General features: G+C 41.4%; 3 protein-coding genes across 3 annotated transcripts; all 3 read right to left on the reverse strand.

Moving 5' to 3' along the window:
• Positions 1-6,647: 6,647 nt before the first annotated feature.
• Positions 6,648-7,428, reverse strand: LOC130703990 (uncharacterized). Its single transcript, XM_057525460.2, has 3 exons — positions 7,248-7,428; positions 7,078-7,170; positions 6,648-7,017 (listed from the first exon to the last, which is right to left on the reverse strand). Exons 1-3 carry the CDS (start codon positions 7,362-7,364, stop codon positions 6,736-6,738), a joined length of 492 nt encoding a protein of 163 aa, XP_057381443.1. The 5' UTR covers positions 7,365-7,428; the 3' UTR covers positions 6,648-6,735.
• Positions 7,429-7,977: 549 nt separating this feature from the next.
• Positions 7,978-11,570, reverse strand: LOC130703992 (alpha-amylase-like). Its single transcript, XM_057525463.2, has 13 exons — positions 11,302-11,570; positions 10,977-11,128; positions 10,757-10,920; positions 10,467-10,645; positions 10,092-10,230; positions 9,847-10,008; positions 9,590-9,734; positions 9,414-9,498; positions 9,214-9,352; positions 8,800-9,137; positions 8,554-8,738; positions 8,345-8,439; positions 7,978-8,275 (listed from the first exon to the last, which is right to left on the reverse strand). Exons 1-13 carry the CDS (start codon positions 11,464-11,466, stop codon positions 8,121-8,123), a joined length of 2,103 nt encoding a protein of 700 aa, XP_057381446.1. The 5' UTR covers positions 11,467-11,570; the 3' UTR covers positions 7,978-8,120.
• Positions 11,571-16,426: 4,856 nt separating this feature from the next.
• Positions 16,427-19,450, reverse strand: LOC130704146 (alpha-amylase-like). Its single transcript, XM_057525620.2, has 13 exons — positions 19,339-19,450; positions 19,001-19,238; positions 18,829-18,836; positions 18,561-18,712; positions 18,305-18,468; positions 18,046-18,224; positions 17,792-17,930; positions 17,516-17,680; positions 17,261-17,325; positions 17,123-17,202; positions 16,959-17,043; positions 16,745-16,883; positions 16,427-16,655 (listed from the first exon to the last, which is right to left on the reverse strand). The coding sequence occupies exons 2-13, from the start codon at positions 19,161-19,163 to the stop codon at positions 16,525-16,527; spliced, it is 1,470 nt and encodes a 489-aa protein (XP_057381603.2). The 5' UTR covers positions 19,164-19,238; positions 19,339-19,450; the 3' UTR covers positions 16,427-16,524.
• Between the last annotated feature and the right edge of the window lie 1,296 nt (positions 19,451-20,746).

A 20,746-nucleotide genomic window follows, 5' to 3' on the forward strand; every position in this document is an offset into this window, starting at 1 on the left:
GAGCACACAACTCGTACTTTGTTGTGCATTAATCAGTTTGCCAGCAGTTGGGCATTTCGAAGCGCCACAAGTTTGAGGACTGGCGACAATCAACTGTTGAGGAAAATGATTTCCCGACCGCCACCTTTTTCAAAAACTAAATATCCTTCCTTAGGCCAAATCAATTCACACTTCAGAGAGCGGTAATGAGGGTTTTGAAATCAATAGAGAAAGCAAAACGAAGAAGATATTCAAAAATATTGAAATAGAAGTCAAGCAAAAGTGTCGTTGTGAAGAAACATTACGGATTCATTGTGTCAAAAGGTTGCTCGGCAGCCCTTATTTCCATTTATGCATACGCACAATAATTCGGTTACCAAAAGTTGTTAATTTTCCGATTGCGCTTCCGACTCATATCCGGCTGGAGAGGAAACAATTCAACATTTCAGAGTCATCCAACTACAAGCGTAGCGAAAAAGGATGTTGATTGTCGACCCCTCTCCTCCTATCTCCTCGTCGTTTCGGAGGGAAGAATACGAGACTATGATGTGTCTCCCTGACAACGAAGCATCTGCTAGTTTCTAAACAACGTAGACACAGTCAGACATTGAGGGAGTGATGAGATGAGCGGACATTTGTGCACGGATCCATCATCGAGTAATATCCGCAAGTATATTGTTGTGTGTCTGTGCGCCAGACCTTCATCACAGCCGCGCCTTAATCGGATTGCAGGGACAGCGACGACAACCGTGTGCCAATCGGCAATGGAACTCATCAACTAGCTCTTGTTCCAAATAGCTATTGTCCCATACGAGCGTATACTCATATAGGCCATTGCATAATCTACTTGTATAAAAACTCATCTTCTTCTGTTTTTTTTTTTCTCTCTTCTTCTTCTTCATATTTCCCCCTTTTTTTTTCATTTCAGTAAGTCCCATGGTAGTTAACGCAATTTTGCATTAAGCACTATTCAAAAAGACGAGGTCCCTTCATTCTTAATTGGCTCCTCCGTTCCATGTTTCGTTTTCGAATTGGGTAAATCTTGTTCCTCCACAGTCTGCATAATAAGCTTCGTCTGGTAAAACACGCAAACAGGGTCCCGAAACAAAAGCGGGATTTATCGTTGCAAACTATTTGATATAAGGACTAGAGCAGCGGCAGTTGGCCTGAATGAATCAAAACCACCAAAGAGATGAAGAAGAAGAAGAAAGGGCTGATTGCACACTCGAAGACGTCCAGTCTGCTGCCCGTTATCTTTATGACGACATCGAGCCCTGTGTATGTGAGCGGTGCTATTTAATAATGCACATTTTGCATTAAGAGACAGGCAGCGTTTTCTTGTTATTGATAGGATTTTCGCAGAGTTTCCCACTTATTGTGCTCGTGTTGTCTAATACTCCGATCTGATAAAGGGTTGCTTATACGTTCTCGTCATTTACTCGGGCGGATTTCTAATAAGCTGTTGATAAAGCACCAAACGACCACCTTGGGGTGCAATGGTGCACAAACCAGGACTTGAACAAGAGGCTTGATACTCTTATACCATTGAAAACACTGAGCTAGACGCATGAATCGGTGAATTGCGTCATCGTTATCCGGGGTAAATAGACGGTTGGGTAAAATCGGTGAAACAAATGCCGAGAAAACATATGACACTGTGTCTCTCTTCCGATGCGCTATGTTCTATACCGCTGTGTACGTGGCGCACACCTGCTGATAGAAACGTCGATAGGGGGTTTGCTTCTTTTCACGTGAACAAGGTGCACGACATCATACCCTGGCAAATAGTACAGGTTTGCATGTAAACAAACGTATAAGAGTGTACGCTACTTTGGCGCTGAATGGAGAAAGAAAAGATGAAACGTACGCGAAGTTCGTATCCTTCGGTATAGTGTCGAAAGCAGAGAATGAAACTAAAGGAGAGATTCATGAGGTAGAAAAGATTAATATATATAGGATAATAGTTAAGACGCATGTATAAGGATCTCGGTAATAGAAATTGAAGGGACGGCGAGGTTTTATGTCGCTCTAAAGGGGGGAGATGGTTGGCAAGCGAAAGTTTGCATGGAAAACAGACTGTGTTTCTGTGTTTATGTCGACGGTAATACGAGGACTATAAGAACTGAGCAAAGGCTACAAGTTTATACCGACAGCTACAAGCATGAAGGTCCAAATCCGGCCTATTGTGGATCATCAGCGCACCCACGTCCCTCTGTACTTTCCCTCGGTCACATCTGCTTCTGGACGCTGTCCCATGATGTGCTCATTGTATCCCAGTGTATAATAGATGGAACAAAACAATCTCATCTAGTCATCTAAATCGGTTCCTCTTACACGATGCAATTGTTGGGTATTAGGCTAGTAGATATCTATAAAATATGCGGTGCATATACCGTTACTTATACTGTACGAACGATCGAATGTACGATACTGAACTGACAATTGTTCTGGCTGCAATTCGGAGAACCAGTTTTTAAGTCTGATGTGTTGCATCTTTTTTGAATATCCTTCTGCTAGTATGTAGGTGAAACCGGAGCCCGTGTTGTGAATTCATACTTCGCAGCAATATTTTTAGCTGGGTGTTATATGCAACAAAGTACGTGTAGCACACAACATTTGCTGACAGAGTAAATTACCCCTTTTCCATAAAACAGTCGTTATGCCTACTGCGCACAACGTCCAAGATTAACAGCGTTGCTTTCAGTAAGTGTCCCATTGTCATCAGCATAGGGAGATGCAAACTTGGCATTTTACCATGGGCAGATAGGACATCATTTAGGCCGTGTAAGTGTATACCCATGGAACTTCCGTTTAAGGACAAATTGCGTAGCTGATTCGCTTGCCTGAAGTAAATTACCAAGCGAGTGGGATGAGCGTTTTCTATACAGTGCCAGGAAGAGGAAAAAATGAAATAAAAAGAAATCTGTGGACACATCAAATAATGCAAACAGAAGGACAATACGAGTTTACATTCCGGTTTTTCCCTCGTCCTGAAAGTTGAGGAATACGAAGAGGGGGGACATAACAAAGTTTAGGAAGACGAAGGGGGGGACGTAAGAGAATAAAACAGAACCCCATAGTCTTTGGCTCGGTGCCAAGGGCAGCCCAGTTTCTTGTTCTTGTAAATGTAAGTTGAACAATATGTCATCCATCCGTTTTTAGCACACAGACACACACACACACACACAGTGAGACACAGAACTTGGTGACGCAACAATACTATTGTGTTCTAAAATACGTAGTTTGTGCGCCCAAACCAACAGCCCTCCCTTCCATGTTCCATTCTCTTTTTCTCTCCTATAGAAAGCAAATGACAATCTATTTCTTTCTCTTATTTGGCGACGTCAAAGACGTCCCGGTGTCCGTTGACGGGAAAAAGCAGTTAGAAAGAACGAGCAGCTGTATAGATGTAGGTGGACAATATCATTCAGTAACAATCACCGGCTTCCTCTACTGTTGATGACGAAACAAAACGATCCGCTTTTTTTTTTGTTGATTCTGTCTTGCATTTTCTTTATTCGTTTTAAGGGGGACAGGAAATCTTGGTTTGGAACAACGCTACCATGTGTGCACATCCAGAGCTTCTGGCAGTAAGATGCACGTATAAAATGTCATGCAAATATCTCCGTCCAAATTTGGAATCAAGCGCTTGTCAGTGGAGGGCGTATGGCGACCAAAACTTAAAAATTTTGTCCAGTGTCCTTTCTATACCGTGTGGTTTGGAACAAGCAGTAGCTAGCGAAAGAAGCTATAGAAAGAGTTCGTGTATATAGGTATAAACGAGCCGGAGCGTGTTGAAGGCGACATTATGACGTCAGTCTCGCCCCGCTAGGAGAAGATTTATACCAGCGGGCTTGTGTTTTGTGCGTTTGTGTGTGTGCGTGTCACGGCATCCTCTCACTCACTCATCATCTAGCTGGCCGCCTCATCGTCCTTGCGCCCCGCTTATTCTATGTTTAGCATCCAACAGTGGTGGCATAACGGCACGATGCGGGAACGATGGCTTTTCCCGAAAACAGTCGCGCGAGCAGCTCATCACGCCTTGGCTGTAACAAACCCTTCTGTTTATTTAATATTGCCGCAGCGTAAAAACGGGAATAGGTCCGACTGTTCCATCAAGTCGTAACAGACGCTCCAGACTATAACCAATTCAAAGTTGCAAAATGAATCTTTCTTAATTCTTTAACCACGGTTTTTAGAGTGGCTAGATAAAAAATTAAAAAATGGAAAAAAAAATAGAAAGAGCTTTCCGCTATTATTAGTTCATTATTGCTCCCAAAATGAAGTGGCCAAATCAAACTTCCACGTTGAAATACTCTGCTATGCATCCGTCGTGAATCAATCAGGAAGTATAGCGCTACCTTAAAATGGGCTAAAAGTAATTAAGTTTCCTATTTGACATTTTGGCAGATAAGTAGCTAGTAAAACATTGATATACGCTTTTATTTTAGCATTTCATTTAATTTACAATCACGATTTGTTCCATGAAACGTTACAAGCAGATCGTTAAACAAGAGTTTGGTGGCAGGAGGTGAGGCTTACAACAAAAGAAACGAGGGAACCAATAGCGAAAAAGATCATGTGACGACGCTGGTTCCTTCCCATTGTTTCCCGAGGCTTTGGTATTTCCTGGCGGCCATTCAAGTTCCACGACCAATGGCTATGAAGAACCCATCTAGAAAAAGACAAACATGGCTTCTTTGCCACACATGGACTTTCTCTTTTTCCATATTATTGTATTGCCAGTCAGACAAGCAGAAGAGAGCTGAAGATGTCTTTCATTTGACAACTAGAGATCTGCCATCTGACCAAACGCTAAATTTGTCCATGTAATTGCCGATAGGGATTAATTGCGCTGTACCGTACTGGCGTACCAACATTTATCGCCGATTTATCCGTTAATTTCAGAAATATGTGATCTCATTGAAAATACAGCCAAAATTTTCGTGATTCTCAATTCTCTCTAATCTAAACCACTTTTTCTTCATTGCAAAATTAAAAATTATGGAGAAAAAACAAAATTAATGGAAAAGTCGGGCTTATTTAGTTGGGCTTATTTTGTCGGGCTTAATTTTCAAGCCCAACAAAAAGTAAACCACTGAGAATTATATAATAAATTACACTTTACACTCGAAATTAAACGCTGATTTCAGAAAAGTAATTGGTTTTCCGGTCAAAACAGCTAATTTTGAAATGTATTGAATGTTGTGCTGTAGCACGACTGCTCCGTACCATTCTAGCGCGCCAGCATTATTAGCGTTTGTTTTTTTAATTTCAGAAATTTGTGACCTCCTGAAAAATAAGAATCCATTTACGTAATTCTTGTTCATGTTGGATCTAGAGCACATCTGCTCATTGCAAAATTGAGCCTTTAGAAAAGTACAAAATTGGTGATAAAGTCGGGCTTATTTTAACGACGGATTTATTTTCAATGCTGTATAACAGGGCTTCGACACTGGTTTTGGGAATATACACTAAATTATATATTTGTTGTATATTTTTGTTGCTACTTTATTCACTAGATGGCAGCATAACCTGGTCAGTAGATTCATAATTTTTTTTGCTTGTTCGTGATGCTAGCACGCTAGTACGCTATAGCGCTGTCAAATATTCGGTATATTACAAAAACGATTGTCTTAATGAAAGAAATAGCAATTTTACCGGAATCCGAAGTTTACTTTGAGTATGTTCTGTTATATTCAACCAATTCCGATGAGTCATAGTTTTTGTAGAAAATTTTTTTAAGCCCGACTAAATAAGCCCGACTTGTTTTGTTATGGCGTTTTTTGCCTTTAACTAAAAAACCATAAGGCCAATTGAAAAATAAATTTGATTTCCATGATTAGCATTCAATTCTGAATCGAAATCATGTAATTCAAACGAAATTTAAAATTTAGCCAAAAACGAAAAAGTGCAAAGGCTATAGCCTTCCCACTTTTGTCAAAATCGGCCAAAAACAAAATCTCTTGGAATTCGATGAGAATCATCCAGTATAATCAAAATTTAACGCAGATTCAGAAAAAGCCATTCGTTTTCTTGTCAAATTAGCCGTTTTTGAGTTACACCGAATATTTGTGCAAAAAATAAGAAAAGTCGGGCTTAATATTTAGTCGGGCTTAATTTTTTTTCTGCAAAAACCGGCATTCATCGGAATTGTTTGATTATCACGGGATATACTTAAGATTGAATGCTGATTTTGACAAAATTTTTATTTTTTTCATTAAGCTAACAATTTTGGAAATACACCGAATTTTTGTGCTGCATCGCGCTAGCAGTGGTTCGCACTGACGTGCCAGTACGCGACAGCAATCTCGGATGTAGCGCTGTAGCGGATTGAATCGTATTCCCTTCACTTTTAAGACTTATTTTTGCTGTTCAGCATGGTTTTGTTTTCAAAATTTACCGAAGATCTCGAAATTGGCTTTATTTTACGTGAAACATGACGTTTTTGAAGCCCAGTAATTATCGTACTCGATTAAATATGTAGATCGAAGCCGAGCCATGATATATATAGTATCAAACCAGCCAATCTCTATGGGGAACTTGCAGAAAGCAGTACCACGGCCTACAAGCGCAGTCTTTAGTAACTTAGATTAACGTTTCAAGAATTGAAAGCAAAATATTTTAACAGTATTCATAGTTGTTCTAGTACATTTATTGCATGTATCCGCTTCTACGACCCATCTCCACTCGTAGGTCTTATTCTTCTCTTTCACATCGCCCAATGCAACTTAGACCTATGCATGAGATTGACGCTTAATTAAGAGTAAACGAATTGTAATCCATTTTAAAAACGCCTTTTAGAACGGGTATTAGCCTAGCTGGATCAGATGTTTCCATCACTGGCCCTTTAATTTCTTGTATGAACCCGATAGCGTCATTGGGAATTGATTCGGTAACAGTTGACGATATGCTAACCTGTGGAACATTCGTAAGATTTTCTTCTTGCTGTATTTCGCTATCATATTCAAGCATTTTTTCCTGCAGTTTAGCAGAGCTGTCTTCAAACTGATCAAATAAAACTTCCTCCAACAAGCTCTAATAATATACTGATATTAGTTTGAAAGTAAAAAATACAAATTGAAATAAATCTCATACATGCTGCTGAGCTTTCAGCTCCAGCGTCTCCAGTTGGGCTTGTACCTTTTCTAATCGAACGATATTACCTTCCAGTAATTCCTTTGTACGAACCTAATCACAGATAGAACACAGAAGTAAATTAGAAAATAATTCCAACGCACTTGCCGAAAGAATGAATCTTTTCTTACGCAATCATTCCGAAGGTGCTGAAAATGCTGTTTCAATGTAACCGCACAGACAGAACAAGAAAGCCCAGCCAACGCAATTACCAGAATACCACGTAGAATAGTGAAAACACAAACCATTTCTCTTGAGTGGTGCTACCTGGAATAAATTCGGCTTCGCAATTGGTTCCCAACTTAGATGTTTGGAAATGCTACGTTGTGATATGAGATGTTGATCTAGACGAAGAAAGTTTTCCTATTGCTCTGTTTATCCAGTTGTTGCGGTTTGCGGCGCTCGTTGGACATTGGCAGTTGCGCAACTTTACTTCGGGATGCGGTCAGCATCGTTGTATGGGATCTGTATTTGTAGCGAGAAAGATCTGAAATTTATTTACTCCGCTGTATTTCTCGTATTGTAGGTACGTACTTATTCTTATTTACAGGAATGTTTTGGTGTATATTTGTACTGCAGCAAACCTGTTGACAAAAACATGGCAGCATTTCTTGCGACCGCAACAGAGGCCAACTGTGCGGCAGCTAGGGAGTGGTAGTTCTTGCAGCACCCTGCATTTGTTGTAAACTTTTGAATTGCATCGGCTTCAAGCAATGGCAGTCACTCATTCCTGTATGCGCTAATTGATCAATAGTTTATTTAACCACCTCTTTAAAACAAACGCGCTTTTTTTTGCACTCTCTTGATAGTTGACGAAGTTTACATTTAGCGAAGTTTACATGTAGCGGATTTTACTTTAGCGAGGGCTGTGTGTTAGGTTGTATTTATCAAATGCCAATTATCTTTTAATCAATAAATTTATATTCTTTTCTCGGAAGATCAAGTTATGATAAAATGTGAAAACTCCTGTTTAACAAAGATAGCCAGTCTTTTCTTTGAGCCGTTTATGCTGAAAACGGACTAATCTGGCATGAGCTCATGCCGAAATCGAAGACGTTAACGAAACCGCAGCGACCTAAATGATTTTTGGATGTGTAAGGAGCTCGGCCACCAGCCGATCCTGTGCAAGTGGACTGATTGATGTCACTTTCCCATCCGGCTAAAATCATAAACAGAAGGCAATTTTAGCAAACGATATTGAAATCAATGCACATTATCGACTATGCACCTCCATTAGTTAGATACGCTTTCACTTCGAACCAGCCATTTTCACTCTGCGAGCAATCCATGTCGAATTCGACCATCCAGTAATGTTCTCCCCAACTACACAAAGTGCAGTAATACATGAAAAGAAGAATAGGTGTTTTTGTTAGTGACGAGCACTGAGAAAAAGCGCTTTCGTTTTTCCACTTGTATTCCAAAACGAGTATTTCTTACCTGTTGAGGCTTTGGTATCCGGGGCTGGATGCCGAGTTTGAAGTCCAAGCCAATGGAGTTCCTTCCGCCGATTGACCCATGTAAGATCCTTGTCCTGGTTCTACTCCATACCAATCAAGGCGGCTATCACCGGTGCTCCAGCTGTTGTACTTATCGTAATGCGAACTTGTTCCCAGTGATTTTATCTGTTAAAGAAATCACCAATAATGATTTCGAAAATTCACGGATTCAGTATAGCATTCATACCTGGAAATCAATGGCGCAGGTGGACGTGATATCTTGAGAGCAACCAGGGCGAACTGCAGAATCGACTCCTCCGCGGATGAACAGATCCTGTCCAGGAGATGTTTGCTTCTTGACGAAGACTACCGTACGCTGAATGCCCGTCATTGGCGGCGGAGTCGGTCCGGCTGTTGTCGTGACTATAGGTCCTGGAGTTCCACCGCCGCCACCACAACCAATACACACAGCCATAATAGGCTCTTCGTAGTTATTGATGTTAACCTGAGCCGTGCCATCGGCTCCTACTTGGATCGATGATGCGCAATCGTCGATAATGTTGCAGTAACTACCGGCAGGCAAACCTTCATTAAAAAAAAATGTACAGAAGATTGAAAAATGAGGCCAATGATGTTTTGAAATGTATGAAGTAACAAAAACCTGTTTGGAGAGTTTCCGTCATTGAGCCTTGTTTGGCCATAGCGAAGAAGCCCTTATTGCCGCGTGAGAATGCTACAGCGTTACCGTTGTTCCAGTAATTCGACATTGTTGTACCTGCCACAAGGTTACGGAATTCCACCTACAATCAAATCCACAATATAAAAAATAAACAAGAGAGTCGAAACAAATAGAAATAATACCATTTTCTTCATGACGTTCCAGCGATGCTCGCAAACCCAACCACCACCGCAGCTCCCGTCGGCGTTGATGATGACATCAGCCGTGCTGTTTTGAAAGAGGATTAAACAAAGTGTTAGAGCAACACCCGTTTGAACCAGAAAAGCTCTTACTATGATGAGAAATCAATTCGAATTACCTGTAACCTCCGTTGGAAGGTGGTCCTTCATCGGAATTGGTGAAATAGTAGCTACTCATGATGCGAGTAAATCCGTAATCTTGGGCAAGAGTATAGGCCACAGCTTGTTTGTAGTCGCGTGGTGCTTCGTGCATGATAACATTGCCTATCATCATTCGAGTATTACAAAAAAAGAGACAAGGCATTGTCAGAATTTGTAGCGCGCACATCCCGAAAAAAATCCAGCTAGCAATCAAGATAATGCATTAGTGACATACCGCCTCCTCCATGGCCGCGCTGATTGTCGTGATTGTCGACAAAAATGAAGGCTCTGTCGGAACGAGCCATACCCCAGCCATAATCGATCAAGTTGCTCAGCTGGCCGTAGTCCTTGATACCCCACGCGATTTTAGAACAGTAGCGGAATTCAGTCACGTACCCTTTTGTTTTCGTAATCAGCGAAAAAGGCTTCATTAATGTAGAACTAGAGATACCATCGAAGTAACTTAAGCGTAGGATTAACCTGTATCGTAGTATTCGTCGACTTTAATTGCGCCGTCGTTTTGATCGATAACTTCCTGAAACACGTAAAATTTCGATCCTGCCGGGAAGCCTTGATCAGTGGGCAAATCGTTCAGTCTGGACAAGATGGCTGCAATATCCTTTTTTTAACAAATCATTGCACGTTAATTAACGTCTGATTGTTCCTTATGAATTCTAGGACAATTACAACGCCGGCTGAATGTTTAATAAAGCCATTCTTCCCTAAGATAAGGTTATGAAATGATTAAAACAAATAAAGCTGCACCAACTTTTTTGAATTCCCTCTTTCTCTAATGAACATCGCAATGCGTTACTTTTCACTAGCTCTTTGAAATTTCCAAGGAATATAACCTACCTCGGGCCACATGTGCTTGGCTGCGTCGATTCGAATGCCAGCCACTCCAACTTGAATCAAGTGGTTGAAATAACCAGCCACAGCGTCCCGGACGTAGTCTAGTTTCCCGTACAAGTCAGTCAAACTGACTAGGTAGCAATTACGCACGTTGGCCGGGTTGCTGTAGTCGTTGACGTTACCTTAGCAACAGAAGTCAATGATTATTTTCTACTGTCTTTTAGCATTTTACCCAATTTTGTCACATTTTGAAAAGAGAATAAAAAAAGAAGCAAGAGAAAAAAATATCATACCATCGCCTGAAGGACATTGATCGCGTGGAGTGAAGTGTTCCGCCCTGTATGGAACACCGGGGAAATCGCGAGCGTCGCCAACGGAGTTATAGGTCGATCCTCCGTCAGCTGTGCCAGAACGTCCCGTGCCAGTCATGTGATTTACAACAGCATCGACGTAAATCCTGATAGAAATCAATAGAATTTCACACGTGATGTACGACGGCAAAAGAAAACGTACCGCACTCCAACATTGTTACACCGGCGGACCATGTCAACGAAATCAGCTTCGCTTCCTGATCGAGAGTACAGTTTGTAGCTGACTGGCTGGTAACGCTGCCACCATGGGTAATTGTTTTCTGGTAGAATTACATGCTCAGTTGGTGGTGATACCTAGAATAAAACCAAACAATTTAACACGGAAGCTTTCTCCGTCGATTATGGGGACGAAACAATTCGATGTCATCAAGTCATCAGGATTGGATTGTATAAAGTCTCACCTGGACACTGTGGAAAAGAAAGAAGCTAGTTAAGAACAATGTCTTTCAATTTTAAGAATCATATACTTGCCCGCAAAACCCAGCGCCAGCTAGGTAACGTTCGCATTCGGCAGCGATATCTGTCCATTTCCATTCAAAGAGATGAACCATAACCTGTTTGCCATTGCAGTTGGGATCATAAAGAGCCAAGCAGTGGCTGGCCAAACTAAGAAAGAGCAACCAACGTAACATTTCTTTTTCTCTGTTTAAAGGTGTTATTGAGGCAACACCGTCAAAGTGTTCCAGATCGAGCCCTGACAAACAGTCACTGACCGATCAAAGTTCTCTCTCCTTTTGCTGACACGTTTCTACTATTCTTATATAGGTGGGCCTTTATCGTCCTGTTTACCTTGTTCGATGTTCTCCATTATCCGATTGTGGAGTCTGTAGTCGCTTATGTTCACGAGCCTTCTATGACCTTCTGATAGCAAAATCCCAAGTCCTTGCGGTTCAATATATTAAAGTGCGTAGTCTTGCATACTGTGTGATATACTCAGTACACAAGTTTAACGCATTATTTACCGACAAGCGGCACGTTCAAGAAAGTTTTAACGCATTATCAATTAACCAAGGGACTGAAGGCAATCAGGCTCGTGACTGACAATGTAAATCCACCTGAAAACCAATCCATGTAATTAAAGAACAGCCATCCTTAGTTCTGCGTTTCTGAAAATCATATAAAAGTTCTTGAGACGTTATTACATAATGTATGCAACGCGAGGGGAACGAGAAATTGTTTACAACTATTTGTTTTCGCCTTCAAATATTTGTCAAAGGGATTTCGTGATAGAGACATCTAATCTGCATGTCAGATTACGTGATGGCTTCGTATCTTTACGTACATAATTCGTGATTTTCATCGTGTGGTTGGAGATTTAGCGTCCTTCTACTCACCCTTCTTTCCACCTACTGTACATAACGCCTAACTTTCTATTTCACTCGTTTCGGCGTTTTCATTAAAAAAGTTATGATGAACGTCATCCGAGTTTTATTTTAAAACCATAACTGCCATGCTAATTCCACGCAACAAAAGAAAATTGCACTACAATATGCTTACAGAGAACATCAATTAAAATTCACGAAAAAAGCGATTAGTTCGAACAACTCACCGTGCTGACAGGGAACACGTACAGGCAATAAAAACTTTCAGTAGGTATACATGTTAAGCTAAACTTAGGGATACTGCTAAACTCCTGCGTCTTCCGTCACACACGAAATTGTAAAGCCTAGTTAAAAGCACGATAAGTTTCGACAACGTCACAAAAACAATCTTTGAAAAGAACAACAAGGCAAATTTCAAACTAACAGCCAGGCTATTAAAAGGCCCACTGACGTTTAAGAAAAGGAGTGGGCTAAAAGAAATGAAATGCTTTGTCGTGCAAATTGTTTTTACCTCTTTCGTTTCCGGTCATGGACGATAGCGGCATCTTCAGGTGCGCACCCCCACCCTTTTTCTTTCAGCAAAGGTTAGGCGACTTAAATGAATTTAAACATTCTAGAAAACCCACGACCAAAAACAAACTATATCCCATGAGATGTTGTTAACTTTATAACACCGTACTCAGTAAATGAAAAAAAAAGTTCTTGAAGATAAACGAGATTTTGAAGGTAAAATCGATTATTCAAATACGTACCCGTGCAAAACTGTTAACATAGCCTCTTTTAAGGCGAACTCAATTCCAGCTGATGATCCCCAACTTTTTAAAAAAAGAATTTCCAAATTTTATTTCTGTTCTGCGTCATAACAGACGTACCGCAAGGTGGGCGTTTGACTAACAAAGAGGAAAAAAGGGGATCATGGATTTCGCGAAAAAGCATGGCCCACGTATCACGCCAAGTGCGGTCAGTTGGAACAAAAGCACTTGCATCTTTGGGCCGCCTCCCTACGGCCAAAACAATTTGCATTTCGATGAAGACAATTGTCCTAGCGGATGACCTTTAAACAAGAGACTGAAGTTACCACGGGTTAGCAACTATACCAACACATCACAGCCTTATATGTTTCTAGCGTTCGGTTTCGATTCACGGTCCCGGCCGCTTACCACGAACGCTGATAGATGTCGTGAGACGATCGTCAACGACGAAAAATTCTTTGCATCCGGAGTAGGAAGATAAAAAAAAAAGAATTCGTTTCATCCGTTTAATGTCCAGTCGCATTTCTAGTTGGCCGGAAAATGTTACCTTTATTGTTCTTACAAGAATAACCAATTGGCCTTGCTGCTCCGGCCTATTGTTCCAGTAGCTTCCATGATGGTTCCGGCTACTGACATTGTTGCACAAATTGGACTTACAGCCGGAGAGAGCAACAGCCTGGAAAGCAGCCGAAGCTTTTGTTCACCCCCACGACGCATACACACAGGCACGGCAGCTCTAGCCGACCAAGCCCGTCTTTTATTTGTCACGTCCAAAGGTCCCACGTCTCTCGGACTTTTGAAGGTCAGGACTGTCGTAACTCGAAAAGAATAGCTCTCTTTGGCCCGAATGCGATTTGATATCGACTTTCCTTATTCTTCGTTAATATAATGTAACAAGCTTTTGATTTGAGCTTGCCTTGCGACGTTCCTCTTTTAGCCGGCCAATGATGACATATTTGATATTGTAATCAATGACATATAAAGGTAACCCAGAAACGACAGAGGGTGCGTGGGTCTGTTGCAGCGAGTGGGTAACGTATAACCTTTGCAATCAATAAACCGGTGATTGCGATCCGTCGCTGTCACAGATGAATCCCTCCGGAAGAGAAGTCAGAAGCTGAAGACCTTTAGGTTCATTTAAAAGTTGCAATAAAAACGCAAACCACTCGTGTTAGATTTATTCAGCACAAGTCGTACACAGACGCTTCTACGATATTCTTATATATATATATATATATACAAGAAGTCAACTGTTTGTCTATGCGCAAAGAAAAGTACGTCAAAGTGATGCGCCGGGAATTCTCGATCTGTTGTGCGAGTTGTTCCTGATTGCATCGCTATTCGATATACAGTGGAAGCCAACAAATTGTCACCCGTCTTATAAACATTGTTGAACAGGCAAGGAAAAAAAAAAAACGGCGGGGATTTAAGTTGGTCCCAAAGTCAGAGATGCTGCGCTTGGCAGCTTCCAAACGAATTCCGACGACGACTATATCCAATCTGGACGAAGCGATCGAGCTATACAGTCGACAGCAGCGTTTTTCCGCGTTCTATTTTGCCTTTCTTTTTTTTCTCTCTCTCTTCTTTGGCGCTTGTCTGTTGTACAAGTCGGAGACCCCATTGAAGTGGTAATCGTCCAACCGTTACTTGCCAGCGCCGGCGTTTGTTAAAAAAGTTTCTTTTGTGCCAACTACAATCTAGGAAATGCTATGCGAGACTTTAATTTAAATGAACTGAACTGTGATATCATTTTCAGCGAAACGCATGCATATCAGCCATTCGTTGGAATTGAGTTTGGCCTCTTCATTTTTCGTATCCCATATATATATATGTATACAGGCCCGTCACGTCAATTTACATTGCCCAAAAGTAGACATTTAAATAATTGTTTTGAACTTTGCCACGCTCTTCGTGGCAGTTTCACCTATTATTCTTAACGATTGCATACTTCCCGCCCTATAGCCAAACGAAAGGGCCGGGTTCGCGAACTAAGCTTTTTATTTTGATTTTTTTTCTCAATGAAAGTTGGAAAGCTAAAGAACCCTCCCACAAGTCGCATATGTATAGACTATATGGCAACGGCCAGCGCAAACCCCATATGTTTATTGCCATTTATTTCACGAGGGCGGGAGGTCTTTGAAAAGTTTTCTTGATTGCAAAACTTCTCAAGGACTCAAATAATAACAATAAAAAAAAAATCCCCCCAAAAATTACTGCCGGCGAAGGAAAACTTGAAGGCGTAAAAGAGTGCTGAATATGTGCGCATAGCGGGGCGGACAGAGATTTCATGTCTAGAAGGTGAAACAAAAATCTTTACAGACAAAGATAAACGCGCTTGTTTATAGCGATCAAGTTTGTTGACAACAATCGAACCAATCGGCTGATCGCAAATGGATTGAATCAGCAGGAAGTAATGAGACATATGACGTTGTCTTCGTTTTTCTTTGAGCAGTTCAACTTGATGATGTTAGTACACGCAGCGTCGTATACAAACGATATCGGTTCCCTGAACAGAAAAACGAAGGTAAGGAAAAACCGAATGGCACAACGCGCAGAACGAAAGAATCAAATCAACGGCGCACGTTTTGATGAGATCTCGGTTTCCATCGACGTTACACAAAGCAATGGCTATCCCGTAAAACCGAAATTTCAATACGAAACGGCGTGTACATTAGCGGCGGGTTCGAGTCGTCGTCAAGTTTGTTGGGGATTTGCAACCGATTTTCGCTCGATTATTCCAGAAAGACCTTTCAAGTTGATGAATCGCCATTTTGATCGTTCGAGTCGACAGTAATAACGGCCTTTTGCGAAGGAGTGCTCGCCCAAAATTGGCGCATTTCTGCAGACTAACACTTGTCACCTCTCCTTTTTCTTTCATTATTCTTGTTGCTTGCGCACATCTATCGAAATGGGGGCTTCTTTTTTTTTTCTCGCCCTTCTCTTTTGGCCACTTGTGTCTGGGGCAATCGTCACTGACGAGCAAGCGGAAGTTGCTGTCAACGGCAGAGTCTTGGCATTCATTAGTTTTGAAAAATGGGTGAAAATGAAAAAAAAAAAAGAAAAAAACCCAATTCTGATTGAAGTGACTGATGATTGCCTTGCTTTCTGGGGAAGCTTCGATTTTCTTCGCACTCTCCAACGCGTTTTACCCAATTTTCACGGCATATTAGTTTTCTGTTGAATTGTTTCGCCCATCGTCTCGTTTCTCGCTTCCTTCTTGGATACAAGCGCCGGACGTTTGCAACGTTAACGAGCTGACAAACATATCGATTCAGCAATCGCGGTGTAGGCCTGTCAACTTACGTCGCGAGCTTTATATCTGCACACCTAATATATTCTGGCGCAAAAGAGGGAAAGATGAACAATTCTCTGACAGCCGTGTATTTGACGCCCGTGCGTCATTACGTAACACGGAAACGTAGTTACTGTTGAATCGATAAAGAAATATTCAAGAAAAAAAGAAAAAAAAAATGAAATAGACTTCAAGATAAGGAATAAATGTGTGTATTTTTAAGAGCTATTGGACAAGAAATATTTTTTTAAAAAGGGGAAAGGCTGTGGGATATAATCGAATAGCAGTTTTGAAAAGCCTTGTTTCGTTTCATCGTTGCGAGGTTTATTGGACAAGAAAGGCTACGACAGGTTCGTCTGGATTGGCAATAGAGATATCAGCTGTGCCATCAGCCAGAACCTGGATGGAAGTGTTGCAATCATCGATAATGTTACAATAGATGCCCTGCGGTAAACCTGTAACAAAACGAAACATATATACAGAACGATCATGTGAAAAAGGAAGATCACTGGGGAGAGGAGCGGCACACGTTCGAATAAATTACCAGTTTGCAAGTTCTTCTGTAGATAACCGCTTTGAGCCATGGCGAAGAAGCCTTTAGCGCCACGGGAGAACGCCACAGCCACGCCGTTGTTCCAGTAGTTTTCCATGGCCGTACCTACGACCGCGTTACGGAATCGGATCTGCGCACGTCGGCAACAATTAGCGCATGTCATTTCCTTAGACGTCATTGTGTCCGAAAAAGATGATATACTTACCATCCGTTTGATGATGTTCCAACGATGCTCGCATACCCAGCCGTTGGCGCAGCTTCCATCCGGATTGATAATGACATCCAGCGTGCTGCAATACCCAAATGCGTACATTATACATGCACGTAGAATTGGTGAGAAACAAATGTATCATCTAGCTTATGCATTACTTGTAAGTGCCGTCATTAGGCGGCGCCTGGTCGGCGAATTCAAAGTAATAGCTGCTCATTAAACGAACGAAACCATAATCCTGTTGGAAAAAATGAATGTTTAGTATTTTGGTGGGCACATCTTTTACGATTACATACCTGGGCTAGAGTGTACGCTACCGCCTGTTTGTACTGGGCTGGCGTCTTGAACGTGGTGACATCACCTTCATTTTTATATACATCCGTATTGATCGTTTGATTAAACATAAATGAGATGAAAAAAGACATGTTTTGTGGTTAACCAATAGCGGTTTGTGAGGGATGGGGTGGGATAGATCATATAGATATTGGATAAAAAAAAAAAGAAAAGAAAAGAAAAACAAATGAAGGCATGTGATGTGATGAGACGCATACCAGGTCCTATATTAGAATCACGTTGGAGGTCGTGGTTGTCGACGAAGACGACGGCTCTCTCCGGTATGGACATTCCCCAACTGTAATCAACCAAGTTGCGCAGCTGCTCGTAACTGTTTATTCCGTAGGTGATTTTGGCCGGATAGCGGAATTCCGTCACCATACCTTATTATTATGGTAATAATCCTATTATTTTTGTTTGTTTGTTGCTATTGAATAACAAAGAAAACAACAAAAAATTTCGGAGAACGAAAGAAGAACGTCGAACAAACGGACCTGTGCTGTAGTAATCGCCCACTTTGATGTCAAATTCGTTGAATTCAACAACCGTTTGAAAAATGTATGGCCGTGCGTTCTTGCTGAATCCCTGATCCGTCGGTAGATCGTGAAGTAGCGACGCGATGGCTGCAATATCCTTTCGTACACAAACAAAAACAATGGCATATTGTTAACTCAACTTGGCCGTCCGATCAAAGTCGGTTTAAAACGGTTTGAAAAAAAAAAACAAAAAACGACGGACTCTTACATACCTCCGGCCAGACGTTCTTCGCCGTATCGATTAGGAAGCCGGCCACACCGATATCGACCATTCTGTTCAAATAGTTGGCGATCGTCTGACGGACGTAGTCGGATCTATGGTACAAATCCACCAGTCCGTAGAGGTAGCAATTGTAGGCGTTATTGCGATCGTCGTAGTTGTCCACGTTACCTTTTCCAACACACAACGTTGATGTTCTTGTTTATTTCGGTATTATTTTAAATAAAAAAATAAAATAATAATAATTCTACCAGTAGCTGAAGGGCAAAGTTCTCGAGGCGTGAAGTTCTCTGCCGTGTAAGGGACAGCCGGGAAATCGCGGACGCTTCCCATCGTATTGAACGTTGAACCAGCATGGCCGACTCCCGTCTGGTTGGCTCCTGTCATGTGATTGATTACAGCGTCCACATAGATCCTGGGTGTGTATAGATGTTGTGTGCACGAAAACGGATATTCAGTTATTTGCTTTTGTTTTCTTGTTTCTTTTTGTGCGTGTTTTGCGTGTACCTTACTCCGACTCGGTTACAACGTTGTACCATGTCGATAAACTGGGCTTCTGTTCCTGACCGACCGTTAAGCTGATAACTGACGGGTTGATAGCGTTGCCACCACGGCCACGCCAAGTCGGCAAGAACGATATGTTCCGCTGCTGGAGAAATCTTTAAGAAAAAAGCCCATTTAAATTTTGTTTTGTTTTGTTTTTTTTGGAAAATTTAGATCGTTTACTATTTAAAAAGGAAAGGCTTTTAAAGTTGAATCATTAAAGTGAACTTACTTGAACACCTGGATGCGATAAATAACGTCGCGTGCGTCACGATGTAATGGGATTTGCATATAGGATAGAGGAAGAGTTTTAAGCGAACTGGGCTCGTGTTTATAACCGATAATTATGTATGTATGGGCAACTAGTAGCCTATTATACTTGTACAGTGAAGCTTTTAACATACCGCAAAATCCGTTGGCTGCTAGGAATCTCTCGCATTCGGCCGCAATATCGGTCCACTTCCATTCGAACAGCTGAACGATTGCCTGTTTTCCATTGCAGTTGGGGTCGTATAGTGCCCGGCTGCAGCTGGCAGCAGCCAGTACTATCATCACGCAACGAAACATCCTCTCTTTCTTTTTCTTCTCCGTTCGTTTCAAATCCAAAAATAATAAAAAGTATTGCAAAAAAAAAAATAAAACCTGGAAAAAAAAAAAAATGGTGAAATGAATTATTCGCAACCTTCGAGATGGAGGTGGAAGAGATGACAGTATAGCATTGCTCTAAAATATAAATGCTCACCTTCAAAGAAAAGGGCGATGTTCTGCTTTAGAGTGGAAAGTTATTCGACGTGAACTATAACTTACCCGAGTTATATATACTGTCTCCCGACAATTGGCCACAAGTTGGGGTGGGCTTTATAGCGGAGCGTTGCTCGAGCGCGTACCTCCCGCTCAAGCGGAAAGTTTATCGTAGATATAGATCACACAGAGCCCGGCCCTTTGCCCGTCAGCCACGCACACGCATATAAGATTTCGTTTGTCTTTCTTTCTTTCCTTTTTTTTTTTTTTTCAAACAAAAAGAGATACGTCTCTGATATATAGGTCTTACATGTGTATATCAAACAGTGCAAGGTGCCATTGTTATATAGTTGGGTCCTTCCAAACAAACGTATTTATAGCCTAAACTAATCTTGTTTTGCTTTCGTTTGTTTTGTTGGTGGGATTCCGATCGAAGATAAAGAACGCACGTTACGTAAATGCATTAAGAGTACCTGAATGACGTAATTACCAAGATCGGGGACGCTTCGGATCGTGATAGAAAACACGAAAAGAAATTTCATTTGGTGTATTTAGAAATATAAGCATCATAGATCATGGTAAACATATATACAAGACATTTCTACGTGTGTGCATGTGAGCGGACGCCCGTTGATTCTATAATTGGTTCATTTGTGGAGGGGCTGATTAACTGCAGCTGAGTGATCTCTCCATATAGCCGGTACAGCTGACTGCTACTGCTTTGCATAATTTCGTCGAATCGCACGCGGCCATACATAGACGTAGTGCAGCAACGCTGTGTACAGCTCTGACATACAATTTCGCTGCTCAGTGTGTGTTTTCTTTTTCTGCATTATTATTCTCTCTTTTTAGAAGGGATCAAAAGCGTAGCCTATTCACGCCATCATCACTGCAAAGAATCGAACGCAGCTGAAACGGAGGATCTGTTTGCGAGCCTTCCACAGAGAATGTAACGTCACGCTCAACGCATAGAACTGTGCCTTTGCGATAGAACTTAGCATTTATAATGTCCACCAGCTCTATAACAACGTCTGCTGTATTCGAATTTCTATAGGAGGATTAGAGACTCGGCATCAAGTTATCACACGTTAAAAAAACGGCCAAATGAAACGGGGCTCAAATTTATGGCAGTTGCTCCTTATTCTTCCTTCGCGTCCAGCCTATTATTATCTGCTATCCGAAATGTACATACACACCATCGATATAAAAAAAGAAAAACGTGAACAAGATTGCTATAACCGGGTCGTTTGGGTTATTCTTTTGCTGGATATTTGCCGATCTGTCGTGGGATTGGATCGCCATGTTTCGCTATCAAATGAGAGCAAGAAACATATTCTATTTTGTGTCTATATGGAGGCTGAAAAGAATATCGTATACCCCCTCTCACATAAAAATATATAAAAAGACGT

The sequence above is a fragment of the Daphnia carinata genome, chromosome 8 (assembly GCF_022539665.2).
Source record: "Daphnia carinata strain CSIRO-1 chromosome 8, CSIRO_AGI_Dcar_HiC_V3, whole genome shotgun sequence".
Taxonomy (NCBI): Eukaryota; Metazoa; Arthropoda; class Branchiopoda; order Diplostraca; family Daphniidae; genus Daphnia; species Daphnia carinata.